Below are 20,692 nucleotides of genomic sequence, written 5' to 3' on the forward strand. Positions count from 1 at the left end.
ATTATATTAGTGTAATCTTACTCTCAAGATGTTGTTGTTGTTGTTGTTATATGTTCTGTCACTTGGCTATCTGTTTGACTTGGTTTACCAGTCTCTTCAATCTCAAAAAGAATTGGGATTTCTTCCTGAGTTTATTTCTCATTATTGGCCTTGCTGTTCAGGTCTCCATGAGCTACCAAGGTACTCATACCCTCATTTTCTGAGATTGGCTGAGCCCTCCTATAGCAATTTACAGTCAAATATTCCACTCAGTTATGGTGGTCTCAGTTGGTGTGAGGTTACCTCCATTGCTTGCATAAATCTAGTAACTTTGCATCCCTAAGCTGGTCATTTACACATGCAAATATCTGATTATCATATATAGTCAGTGACTATACTTAAAAGTAGCTGCTGGCCTACTTGTGCATATTTTTCTGGTTTATCCTTTAAAAATAGACCATAATTTCAGGCAGGCTGAGAGGAGGAAAGGAGAGAGTGGTGAGAGCTGTTCTGGAGTACGGTTCTATTCCCAGTAAATCCTTCCTCTTCCCCTCTCCCCACCTCCCCAAATATTCCTGAGGTTGGGGGGGAGGAGAAGAAAAGAGTAATAGAAAGAAGTCCCCTAAATACAATATTTTGGAAACGAAACTTTTTTATCAAGTGTCCTAGAAACAGCCTGACAATGAAAAGTTTGGAGAACTTATACCATTGCCTTTTAGTTTTATATCCCTTCTGGAAGAAAGATACAGGGGCTTGATTATATCTACCTGAGAATGATAAATGGTTGAAATTTAAGCCTCAAGCTTATTCCTCTGGGACATCCCACTTCAATTTAATCCTTTTCACAGCTTGCGAGTCTGGAAAACTTGGAAAGCATTATTATATCTCAAATAAATAATTAGAAATATTGCAACTGCAAGGTACATGATACCCTCTCTGACTGCAAAGGGTAACAGAAGCAAGTACCAGAGCCATTCCCATAGCAGCAGAGGTTCTTCAAACTCTATACTGTGGGTTTGTTTCAGGAAACCCATTTGCTCTTACACCTTCTCCTCACCGATCACCTGGCCTTACTTTTCTCCCTTTTGTAATCTAGTTCCATGCCTGTGGCAGCTGCAGCAGAGGACATGATAAACTAAGGAAAAAAAAGTTAGCCTTTTCCCCCACCCATGTAATGTGGCAGTTGAGAACATGTGACTAGGTAGTTGGGGGCTGCAGTAGTCCATGGACCACAGTTTGGAAGTTTCTGTGATAAACATTGTTCAGGCACATCTCTTCTGTGTGTATTCTGATAGTGTGAGCAGATACAAACATACATGGTACATGGTTGTCTTAAACCATGATCCAGTGAAGTACTTGGGCATGTGTATGGTGACATTTATTTCCAGGTAGTCAGTGGTGCCTAGTAAGTTTTATAATTGTGTTACCTTTGGCACATTGTTGGAGTTAGAATTTGCTAACTAATCCTTTCTTATGCCTAAATCCTGTTTACATTAGTGTCCTCTGCTGTACTGGCCATCTGCTGACATGCTGATTTTCTTAAAAAGTGGATGAATGTCACATGCTAATTAGTACTTGTATTATGAGGCCCGTAGTATTTTGAAAGATGGAGCAAAAAAAGGGTTCAAGTAATTCCTGAAGATACCTTCTAAAGCTTTCAGGTTTGCTACATTTTCACCCATCAGAAAAAAATGTCCAGACTGAAGTAAATGGACTGTAAAAACAAACCCCAGCCAAACATTTTTCTTTATAAACCTCCTGCACAGTTTAAGTGTCGGAACTAAATTTACCAAACTTGGCAGATTTGTAAAGATGAAATGGACTGCCAAGTGTTCCCAGCTTCAAGCAGAGAGAGGGGGAGAGCACTCTTAACAGCTCCTAAAATATTTGCAGGAGGCACCTGGCGGTAGTTGCAGTTTTGCTGTTCTACCCATGCTCCTACGTTCCTATCCAGAATCTCTGTGCTCAGATTGTTACTTCAGTACCCAAATAGGATATTCCCCCCCCAAACTGACAGCCCCTAAATACAAACATTTTCCTACAAAATATCCTCTCTGGAGATTCCTTAAGAGTCTGATGTAGGTTCTCAGCATTGCAACCCAGCTGGCTGCACCAATTAAATACATACAACAACACGTGACTTGGCTTTTTTTAAAACATTTTTTGAACCAGGGATTGCTGTCAGAGATCCTGCGTAAAGAAGAAGACCCTAGGACAGCCTCCCAGTCCCTCCTGGTAAACTTGAGAGCAATGCAGAATTTCCTCAACCTGCCTGACTCAGAGCGGGATCGTATATATCAGGATGAGAGAGAGAGGAGTATGAACTCCAATGTGAGCATGGTGTCTTCTGCAGCCAGCAGCCCAAGTTCCTCCAGAACCCCCCAGGTAAGACGGGGCAGGGTCTGTTAGTTGTTTGGCAACGTGCAGATAGTTCTTGGAGAGAGTTCTTTTCAGTGTATTCCTAGTACCCAGTTGTGTCTTGGAAATGTCTTTTGTGGGGCTTTGGAGTTGCTGCAAAGAGGTGTTTATTGGATTATAGCAAGGCACTATAGCAATTTTAATGTTAATCAGTGTCATATACAAAGACTATAAGTATGTTAGTATGTGAAAGAATGTGCATGGGCTGCACATGCAGGCTAATAATGTATGTCCAGTGCTTGGATACTAAATGATGAATTGTGGAAAGAACCATGTTTATAACCTGTTTTATGTAGTCAGTGCCTCTGCTTTGTCCAATATAAGACAAAAGAGTTGATCTGGGAGGGAGGGTGTTGCATATGTCATGTGATTTTGTGGTGAATAAGTATGTGGCTGACAGTGGGTCATAGTGAATAAGATTCTCTTAAAAATAAATTTGTTCAGCATTCTACCTAGGAAATCAGAGTCATTTTAGAGTTTTACATTTGTAATCATTTAAAGCACAGAGATTTGAAGTGGGTGGGGTGTTGAGAGGGATGATTATCACTTACTATTTACCACCAAGGATCATCTCATTGATCTAGTTTCATATTTCTGTAATTTTCTGCTAGTGCTCTGTTACCACCCACTTTCCTAACTACCGTATAGGATACTCATCTGCCACTAGAAGAACAGAACGTTGGCACTCATAGCAGCGTGTTCTCCCTTTTTCCCCAGCTGAAAACAATCGCAGACATACACACTTCTGAAAAGGAGCTGCACTTGGAAGGAGACTATGATTAAAGCAAGCTACTTTTGATATCATGTCATTTGCATATCTTTAGTTTGAAATTTCTAACTACAGATCCATGACAGCTCAATTCCAGCATTTAACTCGATTCTAAATTTCATTAGTGTGTGGGTGTATATAACTAACCATCCTGATTTAGGGACTTAAGTATTTTCTCATCTGCAGAACATCTGAGTTGTACATATATGTTATCTGTACTTTGATATTACTGAGTATATTTATATTGCAGATCTGTAGCTTGCATGCTACAACCCAGTTGCATGAAAAATGTCATAAAGATAGGGTTTTATTTGGTAGAAATAATTGATGTGGTTCAGGTGCACCCTGGTATTTTAATACACTTTATACCTATGAATTAGATAAAGGAATTCTGTAATTGAAGATAATATTCTAGAATATACTGCCAACACAAATTTTACACTGAATTTTGTGTTGCACACCCAAGTTGTTGGCATAACTCCTTATCTTCTAAGTTACTGTGTAATGAAAAAGGGGATTTATTCTGTCTCAGGGTTTTAGCACAGCATAGCAGCACTCTTCTATATTTTTCTGTCTTGCATTTAACAGCTTTTCTAACTCTATTGCAAATATACAGTTGGTCCAATAAAATCTATCACCTAAAGAAATCCTGTTTCTTGCATTTATGAATGCAAAGGCATAGCTCATTCACATAACATTGAAACATACTAAAATCCACACCTAGTATTAAATGTGGAAGGCAATGAATCTGGCTCTCTGGGCAGGTTTACATATGGCTCAGTGGACAGTAGAAGTTAGGAGGCCAGGGTACTGTGTCACAACCTGTTGGCCAAATCACTTCACTTCTGTGCCCCAGTCCCCATCTGTAAAGCAGAGACAGTGAAGTTTGTGAGAGAAGTGGTGCTGGAAAATCCTAAAATTATTATTAAAGTTTAAAGCAGCCCATTCTCACATTATTTTGACTTGAGTAATCCAGGAGGTTTGGGGTTTTTTCACATATTTGTTTTGTTCTTGAGCAACTACCATACTGTACAGCTCTATATATTCAGTGCTTGTCTCTTTTTGAGCCCAGTGGTTGAAATTCTCCACTCTTAAGTGGGACAGCATGATGTACACAAGTTAAATCCCATTTCAGCACCTTGCCAATTGAGAACCATGCTGTAGGAACTGCTGTGACAATTTGGACACCTCTAAAAATAAGGCTACTTATCAGCCAGAAGGTAGCACAGTGACTTTGCTTCCCATATGCATTGTATCAATTTGGGTGAAGCCAGTATCATCTTGATGTCCCATACAGTGATTCCAACAAGTATTGTCTCTCAAAGGAGATATTTAAATACCACAGTGATATACTTTGGAAAGAGCAAAGGTTCCTAAATAGGAAGAATTATACTGTCCTTTCAGGAATTATGCTTCAGTGCTAGAGACAGTGATTCAATGGCATTTTGAAAAATTGTTTCCATAGATACCAGTCTCTTGAGGCAGTACTTCCGGGAATGATTTTTCAGTGTGATGGGTAAAACGTGAGGGTATCAACTGATTCCGCTGTAAATACTAGCATAAGGGCAGCCTGGGAGGGAAAAGAAGCTCAAGCTGTAACGGGCTGGAGAGTTACCCATCCATTGGTACCTCTGAACAGGGGATGAAGGTGTTTCCAGGTGTTATCTGTTATCAGGCAGGACCAGAATGACAGTGCCAAATTAATCTGGCAAGAAGATCTAAGGGCTTTGATGGTGGGAAGGGGTTGGCACGCGTGTGGCTGTACCATTCAAAGGGGCTGGTGGAGATGCTATATGGATGGCCAGAAGGCAGCCTGTGCTCTTTGGAGAAGCAGGGCATTCCAGGAAAGCAGTATAGGGAACTTAAACTCTTGCTCAAAGACCTGGAATAATTGGGAGTCCTAGACCTTTGGCTTCATTGGGCCATTAATGACATTTCTGCGGAAAGGAGAAGAGCAGAGCAAGAGGTATTGGAAAAGAATCACAAAAGAGGAGGTGAGGAAGCTCTTAGTGTCACAGATGCATTTGGTCAGTACTGTACAGCTAAGAATTCGCACCTTAGGTGAGTCTGAGCCAAACTCCCATTCTAATAAACCTAGGCTTGGGGAATGCCAGGTACAGTGGGCCATACCAAAGCCCAAGGCCTGAACACTTGCAGGCTTTGGGGGAAGTGTGGTTGTGTACTGCTGCCTGAGCTCTGCTGGTCATGACCACTCCTTTCTTGAGCCCTTTGTGCCATCACAATTTATACTTGTGATGTTCGTCTTTTCTTTAAGGGGCTTCTCCAACCTGGTGCAGGCATTTCTGAGTGAGCAGTTTCAGAGGTAAAGCCCAATTTAGATCAGCTTTAATATCTGCTGTTTAGCCTCAGGTAGGTAAAGGAAATGTGGCATTCTGAAGGGCTGACAGGTTACCAAGCATCCTATGGTAAAATCACCAGTGAAAGGACACATAGCTCTCAGTTGGTGACTCGTCAATAAAGTCTTAGTGCTGCTGGGGGGTGCTTAAAATTAAAAAAAAAAATAGTAGCAGTCTGCTGGATTGCATTGCTACAAACCTTTTAGGGTTAGCACAGCCTGGGAAAGTGCTGGCATCCTCTGTTATTGTCCTTCATTTGTCACAGAAGCTGATGGGAAATCATTAAATTAAAAGGAGTGCAGTGGAATACACAAAACCACAATATGAGTTTAGGAGACTGAGGCGGCACATCAAAGGCATGTCGAAGCCTGGCTTTATGAAATGATTTTTTTTTTTTTCATTTCCACTGATTTCCTAGGTGAAATTAGGTGACTGTCTGGCTAGCATAATGATGATAATGATGGGAAACCATACATACTCAAATGACATACATATAGCTTTAATAAAGGATGAGGAAGACTTGAGGGAGTGCATTAAATTGAGTAATAATTTATTATTTAGAGACCTCTACCCATTTACTCATTTTTTCTGGGAGAATTGGCTCTTCCTCCAAGGTATGCCATTTTTAGAAGGAGAAAAGGCACAGTTCCATAGATATGCTGCAGTTGCTGGCCAGCAGCACAAACTTAGGTGACTGCCTGCAGCTAAGGGCTCCAGTTACCTAGCCTGTCTTTGAGCTGTTCAATAAACATGCTGAGAGAGAGAAAGAGAGAGAGAGGGTTGACTGGGCCCTCTATGTCCTATAGGAATGCACTGCAATTATTTCCAATCACAATTAACCTGATTAGAATAATGGACAGGAAGTGTCCCTCTGTAGCTAATGCAGTTTGGCATCAGCTGACTGAAATCCTTTGATAATTTCTGCACAGATGGCTGGGCTGAAAGCAGCACTTTTTTAATTATTATTTTCATGGTCTCTTGGTAGGCCAAAACCTCGACACCAACAACAGACCTCCCCATTAAGGTGGAAGGCGCCAACATCAACATCACAGCTGCCATTTATGATGAGATCCAACAGGAGATGAAAAGGGCCAAGGTGTCTCAGGCCCTGTTTGCCAAAGTGGCTGCCAATAAAAGTCAGGTGAGTGGTTTTTTTAAAGGAGCAAATTCTGGGGCTGGAATTAGACCCATCTCTTCCTCCTACCAATAAAAATACATCTGTTCCTACAATAATAAAAATAATCATCTCTGGGGAACCTGTTGTGGTTTGGCTTAACCTCCTGAATGGTTTCCTTTTCCTTTTAAAATAGGATGGAAAAGGGATCTGCTCTCAATCCAGTTTAATATATATTTATATACATTATATCTAATGGGCCCTCTCTCTGAGGCACCCACACACCTTTTCCAACTGTGATATGTAACCTAAGCTTTCTGGTAATAGGACAAGGACCCTCCAAAATGTTGGCATCCTCATTTGGCAGGTAAATTATTTGTTTTCTTAAATAATTCATTCTGGAAAACTGAAAGGAAATGGCAGGTCGGGCAGGTGTTTCTCTTTTGCATGCTATATATACTCTGTAAAGTATTGCCTTATAAATAATTTACTCTCTGTCCCTGTTATTTGTGCAAAGTGTGTATGTGTGTGTGTGCACGTGCGTGTGTGTGTCTGTGCACACATGCATTCAGGGGATATTACAGTTAAATCACTTGGACAAGCTTTTATCTTGGATGGTAAAAAAAATATGCAGAGGAACCTTGATTTGGGGGCTAAAGTTCTTGAAGGAATCAGCTAAATGGAAATGTTATCCCCCTGGCAGGGGGTTGTTGTGGTGAGGATGGTAAACAGAATTTGATGCAAGGACAGTGAGCGTCTTGGTTACTGTTAAAAGGGGCCATTAAATCTATCTCAAAGGAGCAGTTTCTGGCCCTGTGTGTAAGTGACCCTATTTTGTTATGAGACTGTGTGTGTGTGTGTGAGAGAGAGAGAATGAGAGAGAGAGAGAGAGAGCTGTACACACACTCTTTGATATGTATTTTTATTTTCCTCCAGACAAGGAACAGTATTGTATGGCATTAAAACTGAAGTAAAATGACTGTGGAAAAAAAACCTGAAAGGCATTTAAAGCTTGCTGATGCATGTGTAGGAGATAGCCTTACATTGTAACTCCTGGTGCCATGGCAAGGGCTATCTGATTCTTTCTCTTCTCTTTCTTGCTACCATCTTAAATATTATTTACCTTTGTCCTGCACTTTCCTTTACTGAGGGGCATGGGTTACAGCTTACAAAAAAACAAAAACCCAGGCAAAGTATGAAATACATAAAAGGAAAATACCATGGAACCCTCTTAAACTGTTAAATGCATAAAAATCTCATGTACCACATGGCAAAATATAATGAGAACTGGAGCTGTTAAACGAATAAAGCTGTTAAAAGCATAATGCCACTTGGCACAACTACTGTGCATTTAACGGTTTTCCACTGTGTAATAAATGACATATGTGGTAAACGTGCAGTAAATATTAAAACTGCACAATTGATTTTGCAAACGTGCCCCTTATTCTTTACTTCATGCAGGTATCAATGTTCCACATGCACTCCGGACTGGACAGTTTTTAATAAGGAGTTTTTAGCACAGAGTGCCAGCCTCACTGAGGTTTGGCTTCAAATTGCCTGCAAGCTTCCTGTCATTTTACCTAGAGAATTCTTGAGAGACAGAGAAAAGGGCTGAACCACCCAAAAATAATTTGGGTGGCTTACTAGTTTCAGTGTATGTCTATCCAAGTTCCCAGACTAAGCTGGAGCTGAGCTCTACCACGACAGAACTGAGCACCAGCAAAACAGAATTTAGTTCTTTGCTCTTTCACTTGAAAATGACAAAATGAAGGAGAGTTTCCAAGCATGAAGCAGAAGGTTAAAAGGGGGTTCCATGAATGCTGTTATTTAAACAGGCTTAAATTAAATTTGTTTTAATTCTTCCATCAGCAGCCAGTACCAAAATGTGATTTATTTATTTATTTAGTTAGTTAGTTAGTTTTTTGAGCTGCCACTTTTTTTTCACTGTCCTGGCAAAGCAGTGCTGACTCCATGATGCCCAGCATTTACCAGGTTGAGATGTCACAGCTCTCTACTGATGTATGAAAATGGCTTATGTGGACATTGGGATCCAGGGACAAGCAGCAGTCATTGAAATACAACAATGTTGAACCTCCTCATTTACGTGCCCCTAACCTGGATCCATGCTCCTCCATGGCTGATGTGACATCAGTGTGTAGTGCATAGTGGTTATGGAGTGAAAGTAAGCTGGCCAGGAGAAATAGAGAAGCAACTTATGCAGCCTCCTACATCTCTCTGGGGCACTCAGCACAAAGTTTATTTTATGGTTCATTTAATAACTGCCAACAGGATTTCTAAAGTTTTTCATATATCCTGCTCTCATTTGAAGAAGCTGGGGATTTCGCCATTGACTTCAGTGAGTGTAGGTTTATGCCACATAGTATTCCAGAAAATCCTATCCATTATTTTCAGAGGGAATACAATTTGAAAGAGAGAAGAAGAAAACGAGTCTGGTTGCACTCTTATTTTTCTTGGTGTTTGACCTGATATTTGATTTGCTTGCAGCACTGCATAAAGCTTGACTCCACCTCACCATTCCTTACTGCTCAGGGAACAATCCTGGTGACTATTAAAGTTTCCACATCATTGTTTGCTGTCATTCATCAACAATAACACACATTACTGTGAGATCTTCCCAGTTTTTATTAAGAATGAATACAGCACAGGGATATTTTGACATTAAAAAAAAAAATCCTTACCATTGGATTGCACTTCATCTCACACTCTCAGGCCAATGTCAGGGAGAGGTGGAGCTTTATTTCTTCTGATCTCTTACAGGAAAGGGTAGAGGAGAACCCCTTGAAAAGCAGCTACTGTAATTGGGATTATCCACTAGTAGAATGTATTAGCTTCTAGTCTGATAACCATCCATTTCTGTTCTTAAATCCCATTGCAGATAGGTTTAACAGCTTTAAAGCCTTGAGGTGCCTTAGGAACCAAGAACACAAATCATAGTGTTTATTTGGAAATCAAAGCATATAAAAGTATAGGGCTTCAAATAGATATTGAGGTAATAGTGATGGCCTCCCTTAAAACGTTTAACCCCAAATAGTCTCAGTCCTGCATTAATCTCAGACCTGCTGCTTATTTATCATTTATGTTCTTTTGCTGTTTAAAGCCAAGCATGGATGGCCTCATTTTTCTGAAGTTTTGTATGCCTACAAGTCCCACTGAAGCCAAGAAGAACTGTTAGGTGTTCAGCACCTGGGAAATTCAGGCTGCCCATCTGTTACCCTATAAATGTAAATTGTTCCATCAGTTGTTTCAAGTATAGCCAGTTGACATAGGTGTTCCTGCCTCAGGGAGGCTTTCTGAGTTCAGGTGTAGAAACCTTAGGTTTTGTGCGTTTATATTGTGTTCCCAAGTGCACTAGGCTGAACCTCACTGCAAGTGGATTTGGGCCCCAGGCTATATTTTTCAAGATTTTTTTTCTTAGATTTTATTTGTGAGGGAAAATAATGTATTCAATTATCTTAAAGAGAATGTTGTTCAGTGGGTTGGATGTCTCAAGAGTTTGGCAATGGGACCAAGAACATTTCACTGGTAGGTCACTAGTTTAAATCTGGCCCATATTAAGCTGCAAGTCAATGGGAGAAATGTCCTGTGCTGGATAGTGGGGTCTATCAGATGACCTGGTTTCTACTCCCAGTTCTGCTACTATATGCTGGTATGATTTTGATTAAGTCACTTCACCTCTCTCTCTTTCTTTTCCTCCCCCTTTAAAACAGGAATAATGATGCCCTTCTTCCTTGTAGGCCAGGGATTGTGTGGACATGTATGGACATATAGTTGTGTAAACTATATAGTCTTCAATAAAGAATGTTTCTCCAGGGCAAGGGAAGTATAAGCGCAGAGAAGTTTGTTGTGCTGTTTGGGGTTGTACTTGTGCTGTGGATAAGTTGAAGGCTTTGCCCTCTGAGACTGTTGCCTAGGTGCCCTTATGTCCTCATACTTCATTCATACTTAAAACACCTTGAAATAAAAATTCTTACTCAAGAGACTTGAATTTGTTGTCATTTAAACCAGCAGAATGGAGGTTTGACTCTGAGCTGTACCTGATAGCTAGGAGTTCTGCTAAATGCAGAATCGGGCTCAACCCATTTATATACAGTAGATTCTGCTTTATTGCATAATGGTTACTTCCAAATTTCAGTTATTTGTATACTTTCCCAAAGACGGAAACATTTGCTTTGTAACATTTTGCCTGGTTATTTTCAAATCATCTTTTAGTATGTTCCTGTTTATCGCATAGGCTGATGCTAGTAAAGGAAAACTTGGCTTATTTAACCAAATAACACAAAAATTGAACACTTCATGGAAAGAGAGTTCTGCTTGTAACAGACAACTTATTATCATGTTTCAAATTATGAAACAGTTTTGTGATCTGATGAATGATTAAACTTTGCTGTTTTAAATGAATAAGCACCTTTTGAGGTATACACATCAGGTTTCCTGTCATTAACTGCTATATCAGCCATGTTAGAGCATTCCATCAGTAGCATGTCTAAGAGCATGTTGTTTGTGAGATTTTTCTCTACACTGTTTACACAGTCAAGTGCAAGGACACAATGGGGTACAATATGTGATTGAACAACAGTTGCTGTAATTTTCAGTTTATTTGCCACAGATCCTTAAGAGATGACAAACAATGCATAGAGTGACTTTCAGTGCATTGCCACATTATGATTAGGAATTATGTTACCCATTTCCAGGCTTTTTTCCCTTTTCTGTTTATTTGCATATCCTGCTTATTTACATAATTGTGTTAGTGGTGATTATGAGAATAACAGAGTGTATTCACACTGGTTTTTTAAGACAAAAATTGAAAAAGACAAATAAAAAAACCTAAGCTAGTATGGTTGAGAGAACCTAGTGAGGTAAGGAAACTGTTCTAGCCCATGCTGCGATTCTCTTTCCCATACCATACCATAACCCACCTTGTCCCTTGCTGCCTTGCTAGGAGCTATTTTGAAGGTGTGTAATCAGCAATTTTTGTGCTCTGGATGGTGGCAGCTGTGACTGGGGTGGCAGTAGTGACTACCACCATTCTTGCATTCCCTATAAACTGGTACCCAGGGCTGGTACCTTGCTCACTCACCCTTAGTTACACTACTGCTATTTAGTAAGCAGTTAGCAGTCTGGCAAGGATAGGTTGGCTGAAAGGCACAGACTGAGAATCTATACTACATGACAAGCAATAAAACTTGTACTGTAAGCATCACAACTTTGTTTTTTGTCATTGTCTTTTTTGTTTTCTGGTTTTGATTCCTGTTTAGCAAGGTCATTTTTTCCTCATTTATAGAATCATGAATCTTTTTTTGTATCCCATAATTGTTTAGCATCTGGCTAGCTGTGGAAGATGAAAAAAGCGTAAAGCTTTGGAAAGGCATGATTTAAGGACAAAAGTACAGTGCTACTGAAGACTGTACCTTGAGTCATAGGCTTAGAGGATACATGTATAGAGGTGCATATAAACGCATCTAAATAAAATATTCCTCATCACTGTAGTGTCTGACTATACTTTATGATGCTTATGAATATCTGTATCTGTTGAACTCCTATATGACTCAGATTTTGATATTATTACTACTTTATACAGCATCAAAGTTCCCCATGGCAAATACAGAAAGTCAAGATCCTCCTCCAGTGAGCTAAAATCTTTCTGAAATAACTTTAGGCACCAGTATCTTCTCTACAGTTTTGTTGAAGATATTGTTTTGCTCTTTTCCCTTTTATGATCTGTAAATAATATGCACACACAGAATCTTTTAATACCTCTTTAATGTGAAAAGCTTTAAAAATAAGTTGTTTTCAATAATCTCGGAATATGCCAGCATTTTATACAGTTACTAGATGAAGCTAGTGAGGAACGGATCTCAGTGAAATGGCTCATAATTAGTCAAACATTTTGAAAGAGGAAAAAATACTAATAATTTTAGTTAGTAAATTTAAGGCTTGAAATTATTAACCTTGAATTGTAACAAAATGCTCGGTCTAAAAGTTTAGTTGACCCCATCCTCAAGAATTCACTGACACTCATGACAGAACTCTCCATTATAGTTAGTTTTTATCCATTTCAGTTTTCGTGATTAGCTTCTCTTGAATCATTAGGGGGTTTATTTTAATAGACACTTATTGGATTCATAGAAAGTGAGTTTGGCGACTAAGTAACAAGAGCTGAATATTATTTGGCTCATTTCATGCTGTAGAAGATCCCCAGCTGATGGAAGAGAAGACAACCTTCTGCCCCTCTGAAAATTTATGCAGGGCACTTCAGGTGATTCTGTGTAGAAAGCATTCTTTCCATGGCTAACAGTGAAACCTTTTTTTCAGATCTTTCAAGACATACATCAAATGTTGCTTTTTTTTGTCACATATGTTGACATTTTCTGCACTGATCATGTGGGTGAGGAAATGGCCTTTTACATTTATTTTCAGAGGAAACTTGAATCACTCTTACTAAAAACTCTTTATTGGCCTACTCATGCATTTACTGGAATCCCTTGAAAATGTCACCACAGAATATCTTTAAATTATATATATGTTTTAATTCAAACACAGGGAAGCCCAAGGTCAGTTGAATTACCTTCCCACCATACAGTCCTATCAGTATTGATAGTGTGTCAGTATGCAGCCCAGCCAAATATGCTGTGTCTGAGTAAGTTTTATTGGGCAGCCAGGTGTAATGTCAGCAGACAAACTTCTATGAAAGTAACCGATGGTCTAAAGACCAGTGTATTTAAGTCCAGACTTTTCTCTAAAATTTTTCATAATTGAATATTAAGTAGTTCTTATATAGATTACAACCAGGGCTCTGACTGGGAGAATCAGGATATGTGAATGAATCCTCTAAAGGCTTTTTAAATGTAGTCTTCCCTTCCTCTGATCTCTCTGGCTGTGACTTTTCCGAATCTCCCTCTGCCTTTCCCATGCTGTGTTAAGTATTAGAAAAGTAAAAGGGTCAAGCTGCCAAAAGGAGATCGATGATATGTGACAGAATGTGGCTTGTATGTGTTGCACCAACTAACCATCCCTCAAGGGGTTTCTGAGTACACCATCCCTAAATGTTTTAGTGTAGTAAGCATACTGCTCCTTTAGAGAGCATAAAAAGCACAGTGAGAGAGCCTCCTGTAGGCTTTTTCTTGTTTTCCATTGCAAAATGTATTTGATTAGGAGAAAGAGGTTAAAAATGGAATGTTAATATATTATTTGTTTTATCAAATACAAATGCTTTGAAAATGTTTATCTTCTCTGATTAGCATGACAAAAATAGAAGTCAGCTTTCCCCTGCATTTCCTTTTAATAAGATAGATTGCGCAGCCTCGTAAATGCAAATTTAGGTTTTGGGGTGAAAGTACAGAAGCGATGAACAGAATTCCTTGGGTAGCACAAGCACTGGGTGTGCCTGACTTTGGAGCGGAGCTCCCTTTTAATTTTGATGTTTTTCTTCCTTTTATTTTTAATGGAAGACATTCTAGTTAAAGAAGTTCAGAAGCAGACATTATGGGCCAGATTCTACCACTCAGTGACTTATACTAGACTTCCCTCGCAACTCCATTACAATCCATAGGGCTGCTTGTATGGTAGACTTTTACTGAACATATCATGAGTGGCAGGGTCAGAAACTGAATCAAATATTTCTGTGAGTGGCATGTAATTCTTCAGGCTCTGAATAGGTTTATGTAAACTGAATTCACCTGTAAGTGTATTGAAATCAGCCCAAATATTATGGAGAAGGTAAGGGAAATGAGGTTAGGGTAGAATCGCTTTTGTTTTTTTCCCCCTTCATACTCTAGCTATGAATGAAAATTGGTGTGAACTGTTGTATCCCTTTGAACTTCTGCCTATATCAGCATTTCTGAAATAAATAATTCTTTTGGAAAACTCCATGTAACATGCACACAATTTAAAAAAAAAAAAAGAAAAAACAAAAAACCCCCAAAAGACCTAACTTAAGATTTTTAACAGTAAAAGGAGATTTGTTTATTAATAATTCATGAGTTCTCATTGAACATGCACGAAGAAACGGTGCTATTCAATAGAGAATACTGTCATCTGTCACTGTTTTATTTGACATTTACACTTTTTTTTTTTGCCTGGTACTGCAAAACTTTCTTGGATGGCATGTTAAGATTATTTAAATAATAATAATAATAAAAAAATCCTATGCAGGCTTCTCATCTTTACCTAGAAGGGGTTTCTTGCATTTTTAAAGGGTATCTGAGTAGTGACGGTTTAGTCTTTTCTCTCATATTAGCTGGATTACCACCTAATAACAGATACTGTAGATGGACAGATAGAGTCCTGAATATATGGGCAAGTAAATGAATGGTTGAATAAATAGGTGGAGGAATAGAAGAGAGAGTGGAAGGATAGATTTTATGTGGATAAGTGTACAAATGCACGGAATGTGTTTGGGGGGAGAACAAATAATGGCTGTTGTGAAGAAAGCTGACACAAATAAATTGCCACTGCTGATGCAAAATAAATGTTTATAAATGGCATCAGAGGGAGATCCACTAGAATAAAATGTGAGTATAAACAGGGCATTTAGCACAATGACAATTCAGAGTTAGGCGCACCTTGCAATTTCTTGCTAATATTAGACTCATGAAAATCTTTCTGCTCTGTAGGTTAGTTATTATTTATAAAAATCACAGAACCAGCTGATACATTCATAAGCTAATTATTGTAGCAGCTGGGTACACATGGTGCAATATGTCTGAGGCTGTGAAGTATCACAGATTTCTTGGGGCCTGCTGTGGTGGGGGGTGTGTTGTTGAAGGCTAGATCCCTTAATCTGATCAGCCAAGCAGATACTTTATGGGGAAACTGGATTAATATTCCTCTAAATACCATGAATGTGCTTCACCTTCAGAACTGGGCTCCCATAAACGTGCCATTAGCTTATCTCCTTTGGGGAATTGAGAAGTTCTCAGGTGTCCTCAGGATGACAGGCCCTTTGCCTGGTGCCTCCCTTTGCCAGAAATTAATTTGGTTTGCTCATGTCTGCACACATGGTCACACTGCAGTCTAATCTTTTCCCTAATAGCTCCAAGGTCAGGACCTCGCGTGTTGCTGGGGAAATTGAGCACTATACTTCTTAAAGACTAATGACAGAGAGCACGCAGTCCATATTGAAGCTTGTAGTGTTGCTCTAAGTGATTGTAATGAGTATAGATTATAACAGTACATATAAATCAAAATACCGCAGTGAATGTTTTGCTAGGCATTCCAAGTGTCATAAGTGAAGATGGTGCCACTCAGCTGTCACCTGTCTCATTTCAAGCTGAGGCTTCCCACAATGCAACTCATTCCTCAATCAGAACAGCAGGTGTTGTCTTCCTTAAGGTCTGGATCCCTCAGAACTCCATTTTTTAGCAGATGTAGGTTTTTGTTTTTATTTTCTGTTAAATGATTGGTCTTCGTGCTACAGCATCCCTTGAGAGATGTTAAACATACCTGCTTGAAACATTTGAAAGAGTTCAGTTGGAGACTTATTCAGATCAGTGAAAAGGATAGAGAAATAGGAGCTTATTTTTTCCACAGATGGTTTATTTTCCATTTCAAAAATAATTTCTTTTATACAAAGGAGCCCCTGAGAAAACACTTCGGGGCTGAGAGATTTTTTTTCTTCTCCCTCTTTTTTGAGAGAGAGGGACTGGTTCGTTCTTTCTCTCTGTCTCTCAAAAGGGTGCTAGGGGGTAAAGATGGGGAGGGGGGCAGCATTTTCTTAGAAATTCAGTTATCCCTCAGCTCTGTGGTTGGCCAAATACCTGCTAAAATATTTTAAAAAATATATTTTCTAAGTAAATGATTAGATATCTTGTTTTCCTCCCTCCTCCTCCCCCCCCCCCAGTTTATTGCAAGAAAAGATCAGGTCTGCACAAATGTGGCCTCTCACTTGTAAAAACAAGGCAGTGTTGTGTTACAGATTAGTTTATAAATCCCCAGTGGCTTCACAGTTCAGTGCCTACAGCTGCTGCAGATGGGCCTGGGTTTTTGTCTCTTCGCTGTGCTGCAGCCGGCAGTTGAAGGAGAAAATGGAATGATCAGGTTATTAACATGTAGGCCGTGAGGAAGAGGCTGCACAATGAGAACAGCTGGTGTTGCTGTCTTGGCTGATGCAGCGGAGATAATCAAATCTTGCCTTTTTTTTGGGTAAAGGCAGAAGACACAGTGGAGAGTTAGACAAACAACGGCTTATGATATTATATGGGGGTTTTATAATGCACTTTAGGAGTTGTCATTGGCTTACAAGTTGTTATACAAAAAATCTTCCTTTTATAGGAGTGACTTGATGGGCCTTTAATGAACCTGTCTGTTGAGCTTTCGTCAGTTACCATTTGGAAAAATACTACTTGGGCTACTTTCTCTTTCAACATTGAACAGTTACTGCTGATCTATCTACCTTTTAGGTATTTTAAGGTGCCAATTTAAATGGTGTCTAAACATTTCGCCTTAGCTTGGAAATGATGGGTTATAAAGCTACTAGGTAAAATATTATGACAAGAGTCAGTTAGCTGCGTTGACAGCAGCCTCGGCATTATTTTCATATATTCCATCATTTGCATTGCATTTTCTCTCTCACAGGCACAAGAAGAATGATATCCTCAGTGCTAAGTAGGAAGCATCTGCCTGCAGGTGTGAACTGAGCCAACTTTCACATCCTTGTAGGATCAAATATATATAACCCTCCCTCCCCCCCCCAAACCCAACAAAAAAACCCCAAATAAAACAAAATCCCTTGGCTAACCTGCATGGGGCCTATTGTAACAGATACCTGTGCTCAGACATGGGATCAGCATACCTGCCAGAGGGACCTTCTCTTGCTTTTACAAGTCTTGCCATCTTACTTCATAGTATTTTTTGTGTTTTAGTGCATTCTTTTTCTCATTGTGCACATTTCATCCTCTGGCAGTCATGTTTCACCCTCTTGGCTCATGTGTTCTGTAGAATTTAATAGAGTGATAACTTTTTGATGGTATTTCAAAGTAACCTATATAATTACTTAGCAGGCCTATAGTTATCCATTACTAAACTTTGTAGATTGCTTTACAGTTCCCTGGATACGTGGCCCTAGATCTTTAGAGTAATTTCTACTAAGTCCCATTTATTTCATTCTTATTAAATTTTGTGGGACTTTTCTGTAAGACTGCATCTTAATTTCTTTAACAAAGTTCCATTTGGGTTTTGAATTGAGGTAGTGGATGCTATATAGCAATAGCTGATTTGTTGTTTTTTTTAATTTGTTTATATCTTTTTCAAATGGGTTTTATGTATTGGGTGGATTCTGAACCTGGGATTATATCCTCTCCTTCCTGGATTGCTAAACGAGAGGGGCTTGAGGGCTACTTATTGCAATTCTCTTGCTTGCCACAGTTGAACCTACTTAAATCTGGGCCCATCAAGAGCTGTGTGATTAGGGTGATCAGCAAGAAACTAAGAAGCCTTCTTACAGCGGAAGTTCTGGTACCTGTCGCTGTTTCTTCACTCTGCCACAAGTAGTGATAGTAGAACAGATTAGTGAAATTAAAAGGCAGTTAGAAATGAGAAACTTCTATATCCAATCAGACTAGCAGAAGTGAAAACAAAGTACTTCAGCACTGCCTGCAGTATAGCTGATGATCATCTTGCACCTGGTTCATCAGTTTTTGGCAAGTTAACTACTCTGACCCTATTACTGCAGGGCTGGCTGTGTGAGCTGCTCCGTTGGAAAGAGAACCCAAGTCCGGAAAATCGCACCCTCTGGGAAAACCTCTGCACCATTCGCCGCTTCCTGAACCTTCCCCAGCATGAGAGGGATGTGATCTATGAGGAAGAGTCCAGGCATCACCACAACGAGCGCATGCAGCATGTTGTTCAGCTCACTCCAGAGCCTGTGCAGGTCAGAGCACTTGCCTCCCTTTCAATGATTCTTTGTGTTACAACAGCTGTGAGAGGTAGAAAAAAAGTTCAGTTGCTTCAAGCTTACTTGACCTGCAGGTTGAGAAGCACCAATTTCAGTTTCTCTCTCCAAGGTATCAGGACCAAGTTCTGAGAATTTTGTGTATAAACCCTAGTCTGTGTGTGTGTGTGTGTGTGTGTGTGTGAGAGAGAGAGAGAGAGAGAGAGAGAGAGAGAGAGCATGCACAAGTGCCCATGTGTTGGGATACAAAGGGGGGAAGACAAAGCAAATGATTCGTCTGGCAGCAACGAGGATAACAATCAAGGGTGGGTTGGTGTTATGGTTATGAGTTACAACTCAGAAAATTGTCTAAAGTTGCATACATTTAGAAGAGGACAAGTACATTCCTCTAGTAACTAAGAACAGACTACCCAGAGTGTATGTGTACATGTGTATATGTGTTTACCTAGGAAGAGGGAAACAGATTTGGAACATGGATAGATGTTCTCTACCCACAATATTTTTAGGCTGTCTGACAGTGATTCCAAAAGCATGTGATCCAAAGGCCAATGTTATTTGTAAAGCCCATCATTAGAAAGTGATAGTGCCACAGGAAAGATAGGGGAGTAGGAAAGAAATGTGGTCCAGGAGTGCATTTTTTTTCTTGTGAAGCATCTAATTGTAAAATATTTGGAGAAACAGTGCTCGCATGCTCACTAGAACTTGAGGTAATTGTAAAAATGACCAGGGTGGACATTTCTTTGAAAGGCCAACTTCTTTTCAGAACCTTCTCAGTTGGACCTCTCATTGCATGTCCTTGGTTTACAAGTTGATATGAGCCTTAGCTCATTTGCTCTTAGTAAAATGAAAAAATTATCATTTTGGGGGATCTGTGAGGTCCCCAAAATCATTCACATGTGAGAATGAGTATTGTTCCTTCCCTAGTAAATATTTATATGTGTTGCAAAATCAACAATCAGCTGGTACTCTGCAAAGGCTCAAGACTGAAATAGCAGAATGTAGCAGATCTGAACCAATATGAAATGAGAACTAAAGGGAAGTTTATAGAGAAGTTTTCCACTCTGTGCTTTGCATGAGCCCTCTTCCAGTAGTGATTTGAATTCTAATATTCTAAGGTACAAGGAACTTCAGGAAGGGGTTATTATTTGTATGCCCAAAGCCCAGTAGTAAGTCAGAATTGGGGGCCTTACTGTTTTAAAAACCAACCAGCTTCTGTGGTTTTTACTGTTTTAAAAACCAAAAACTTCTTCCTTCCTAACCCATAGATTTTATGTTTAATTTGAGGTTTGATGCAGTCAGTTTGTATACCAAACTACAGGGGACAGTAGGTTGTTGGCAGGGGCAGGCAGGAATGACAGAATGTTTCATGCAAGTCATAAGCTGGCTACATGCAGGACTTGATGGCTCCAAATCAGTTGAAAGCTCTTGCTATAAAAACAATAATCATCAGGAACTTCCATCTCCCCTTGATCTAGCCATTACTTTTTGGGTGTTGCAATAGAGGTAGGTCTTGAGAAGAAAGCAGAAAGAAGAGAGGCCCTTATGAAGTAGTTCATCAGTATTTTACACATCAGTATGGCTGAAATAAAAATCAGAGTTCACTGTTGGGGATAGTGGATTCAAAGCATTGAAGAAATAATCTCTCTGTCATACTAGGTCAGTTATTTAAGGAGAGAGATTGATAGTGTCATGAAGAAACTTGAAGCAGATGAGAAGAAGTATGAACTTAATGAAAAAAGATCAAGATCTTTTGTTGGAAACATTAAAAGAGGAAAGGACATTTTTCAAGATAACAGACTAGGAAGAGGTTCTTAGCAGCTGCCTTTTGTGTGGATACAGAGAAGGGCAAGGTAGAGAGGAGGGTCACAGTGACTGTGGTAAGGCCTGGATGAAAGCAGTTACTGGCTGGACAGAATAGCGGGGTCCTCTGTTAAAGATTATGGAAGAAGACATGACAATCTTTAGTTTAGCCTATTTCTTCCATACCCCATCCTTTCAGTCTTTCCTGTTCCTGTGCTTTTGAGCACCTCTGTTAATGAGATGACTTGCTGCTCATTCTCTCTTTTCTGAGTTCTGTCTCTCTTCTTTCTAAACAAGTTCACCTTTCCCTTATTAATTTATGCACTATCCAACCATACCTATTTTTT

The 20,692-nt window shown here is 39.5% G+C and overlaps 1 protein-coding gene across 1 annotated transcript in view; it reads left to right on the forward strand.

Annotated features, from left to right (window-relative positions):
• The window catches only part of SATB2 (SATB homeobox 2), a gene marked incomplete at its 5' end in the record, with an annotated part of 125,420 nt that overhangs the window by 73,769 nt on the left and 30,959 nt on the right, over positions 1 to 20,692 (forward strand). Inside the window, 3 exons of the mRNA XM_059727222.1 lie at positions 2,152 to 2,364; positions 6,509 to 6,664; positions 18,327 to 18,524. Of these exons, the coding sequence (XP_059583205.1) occupies positions 2,152 to 2,364; positions 6,509 to 6,664; positions 18,327 to 18,524 (567 nt within the window). The remainder of the gene's footprint in view (positions 1 to 2,151; positions 2,365 to 6,508; positions 6,665 to 18,326; positions 18,525 to 20,692) is intronic.

Source organism: Alligator mississippiensis, chromosome 4 (assembly GCF_030867095.1).
Source record: "Alligator mississippiensis isolate rAllMis1 chromosome 4, rAllMis1, whole genome shotgun sequence".
In the NCBI taxonomy this organism is placed as follows: Eukaryota; Metazoa; Chordata; order Crocodylia; family Alligatoridae; genus Alligator; species Alligator mississippiensis.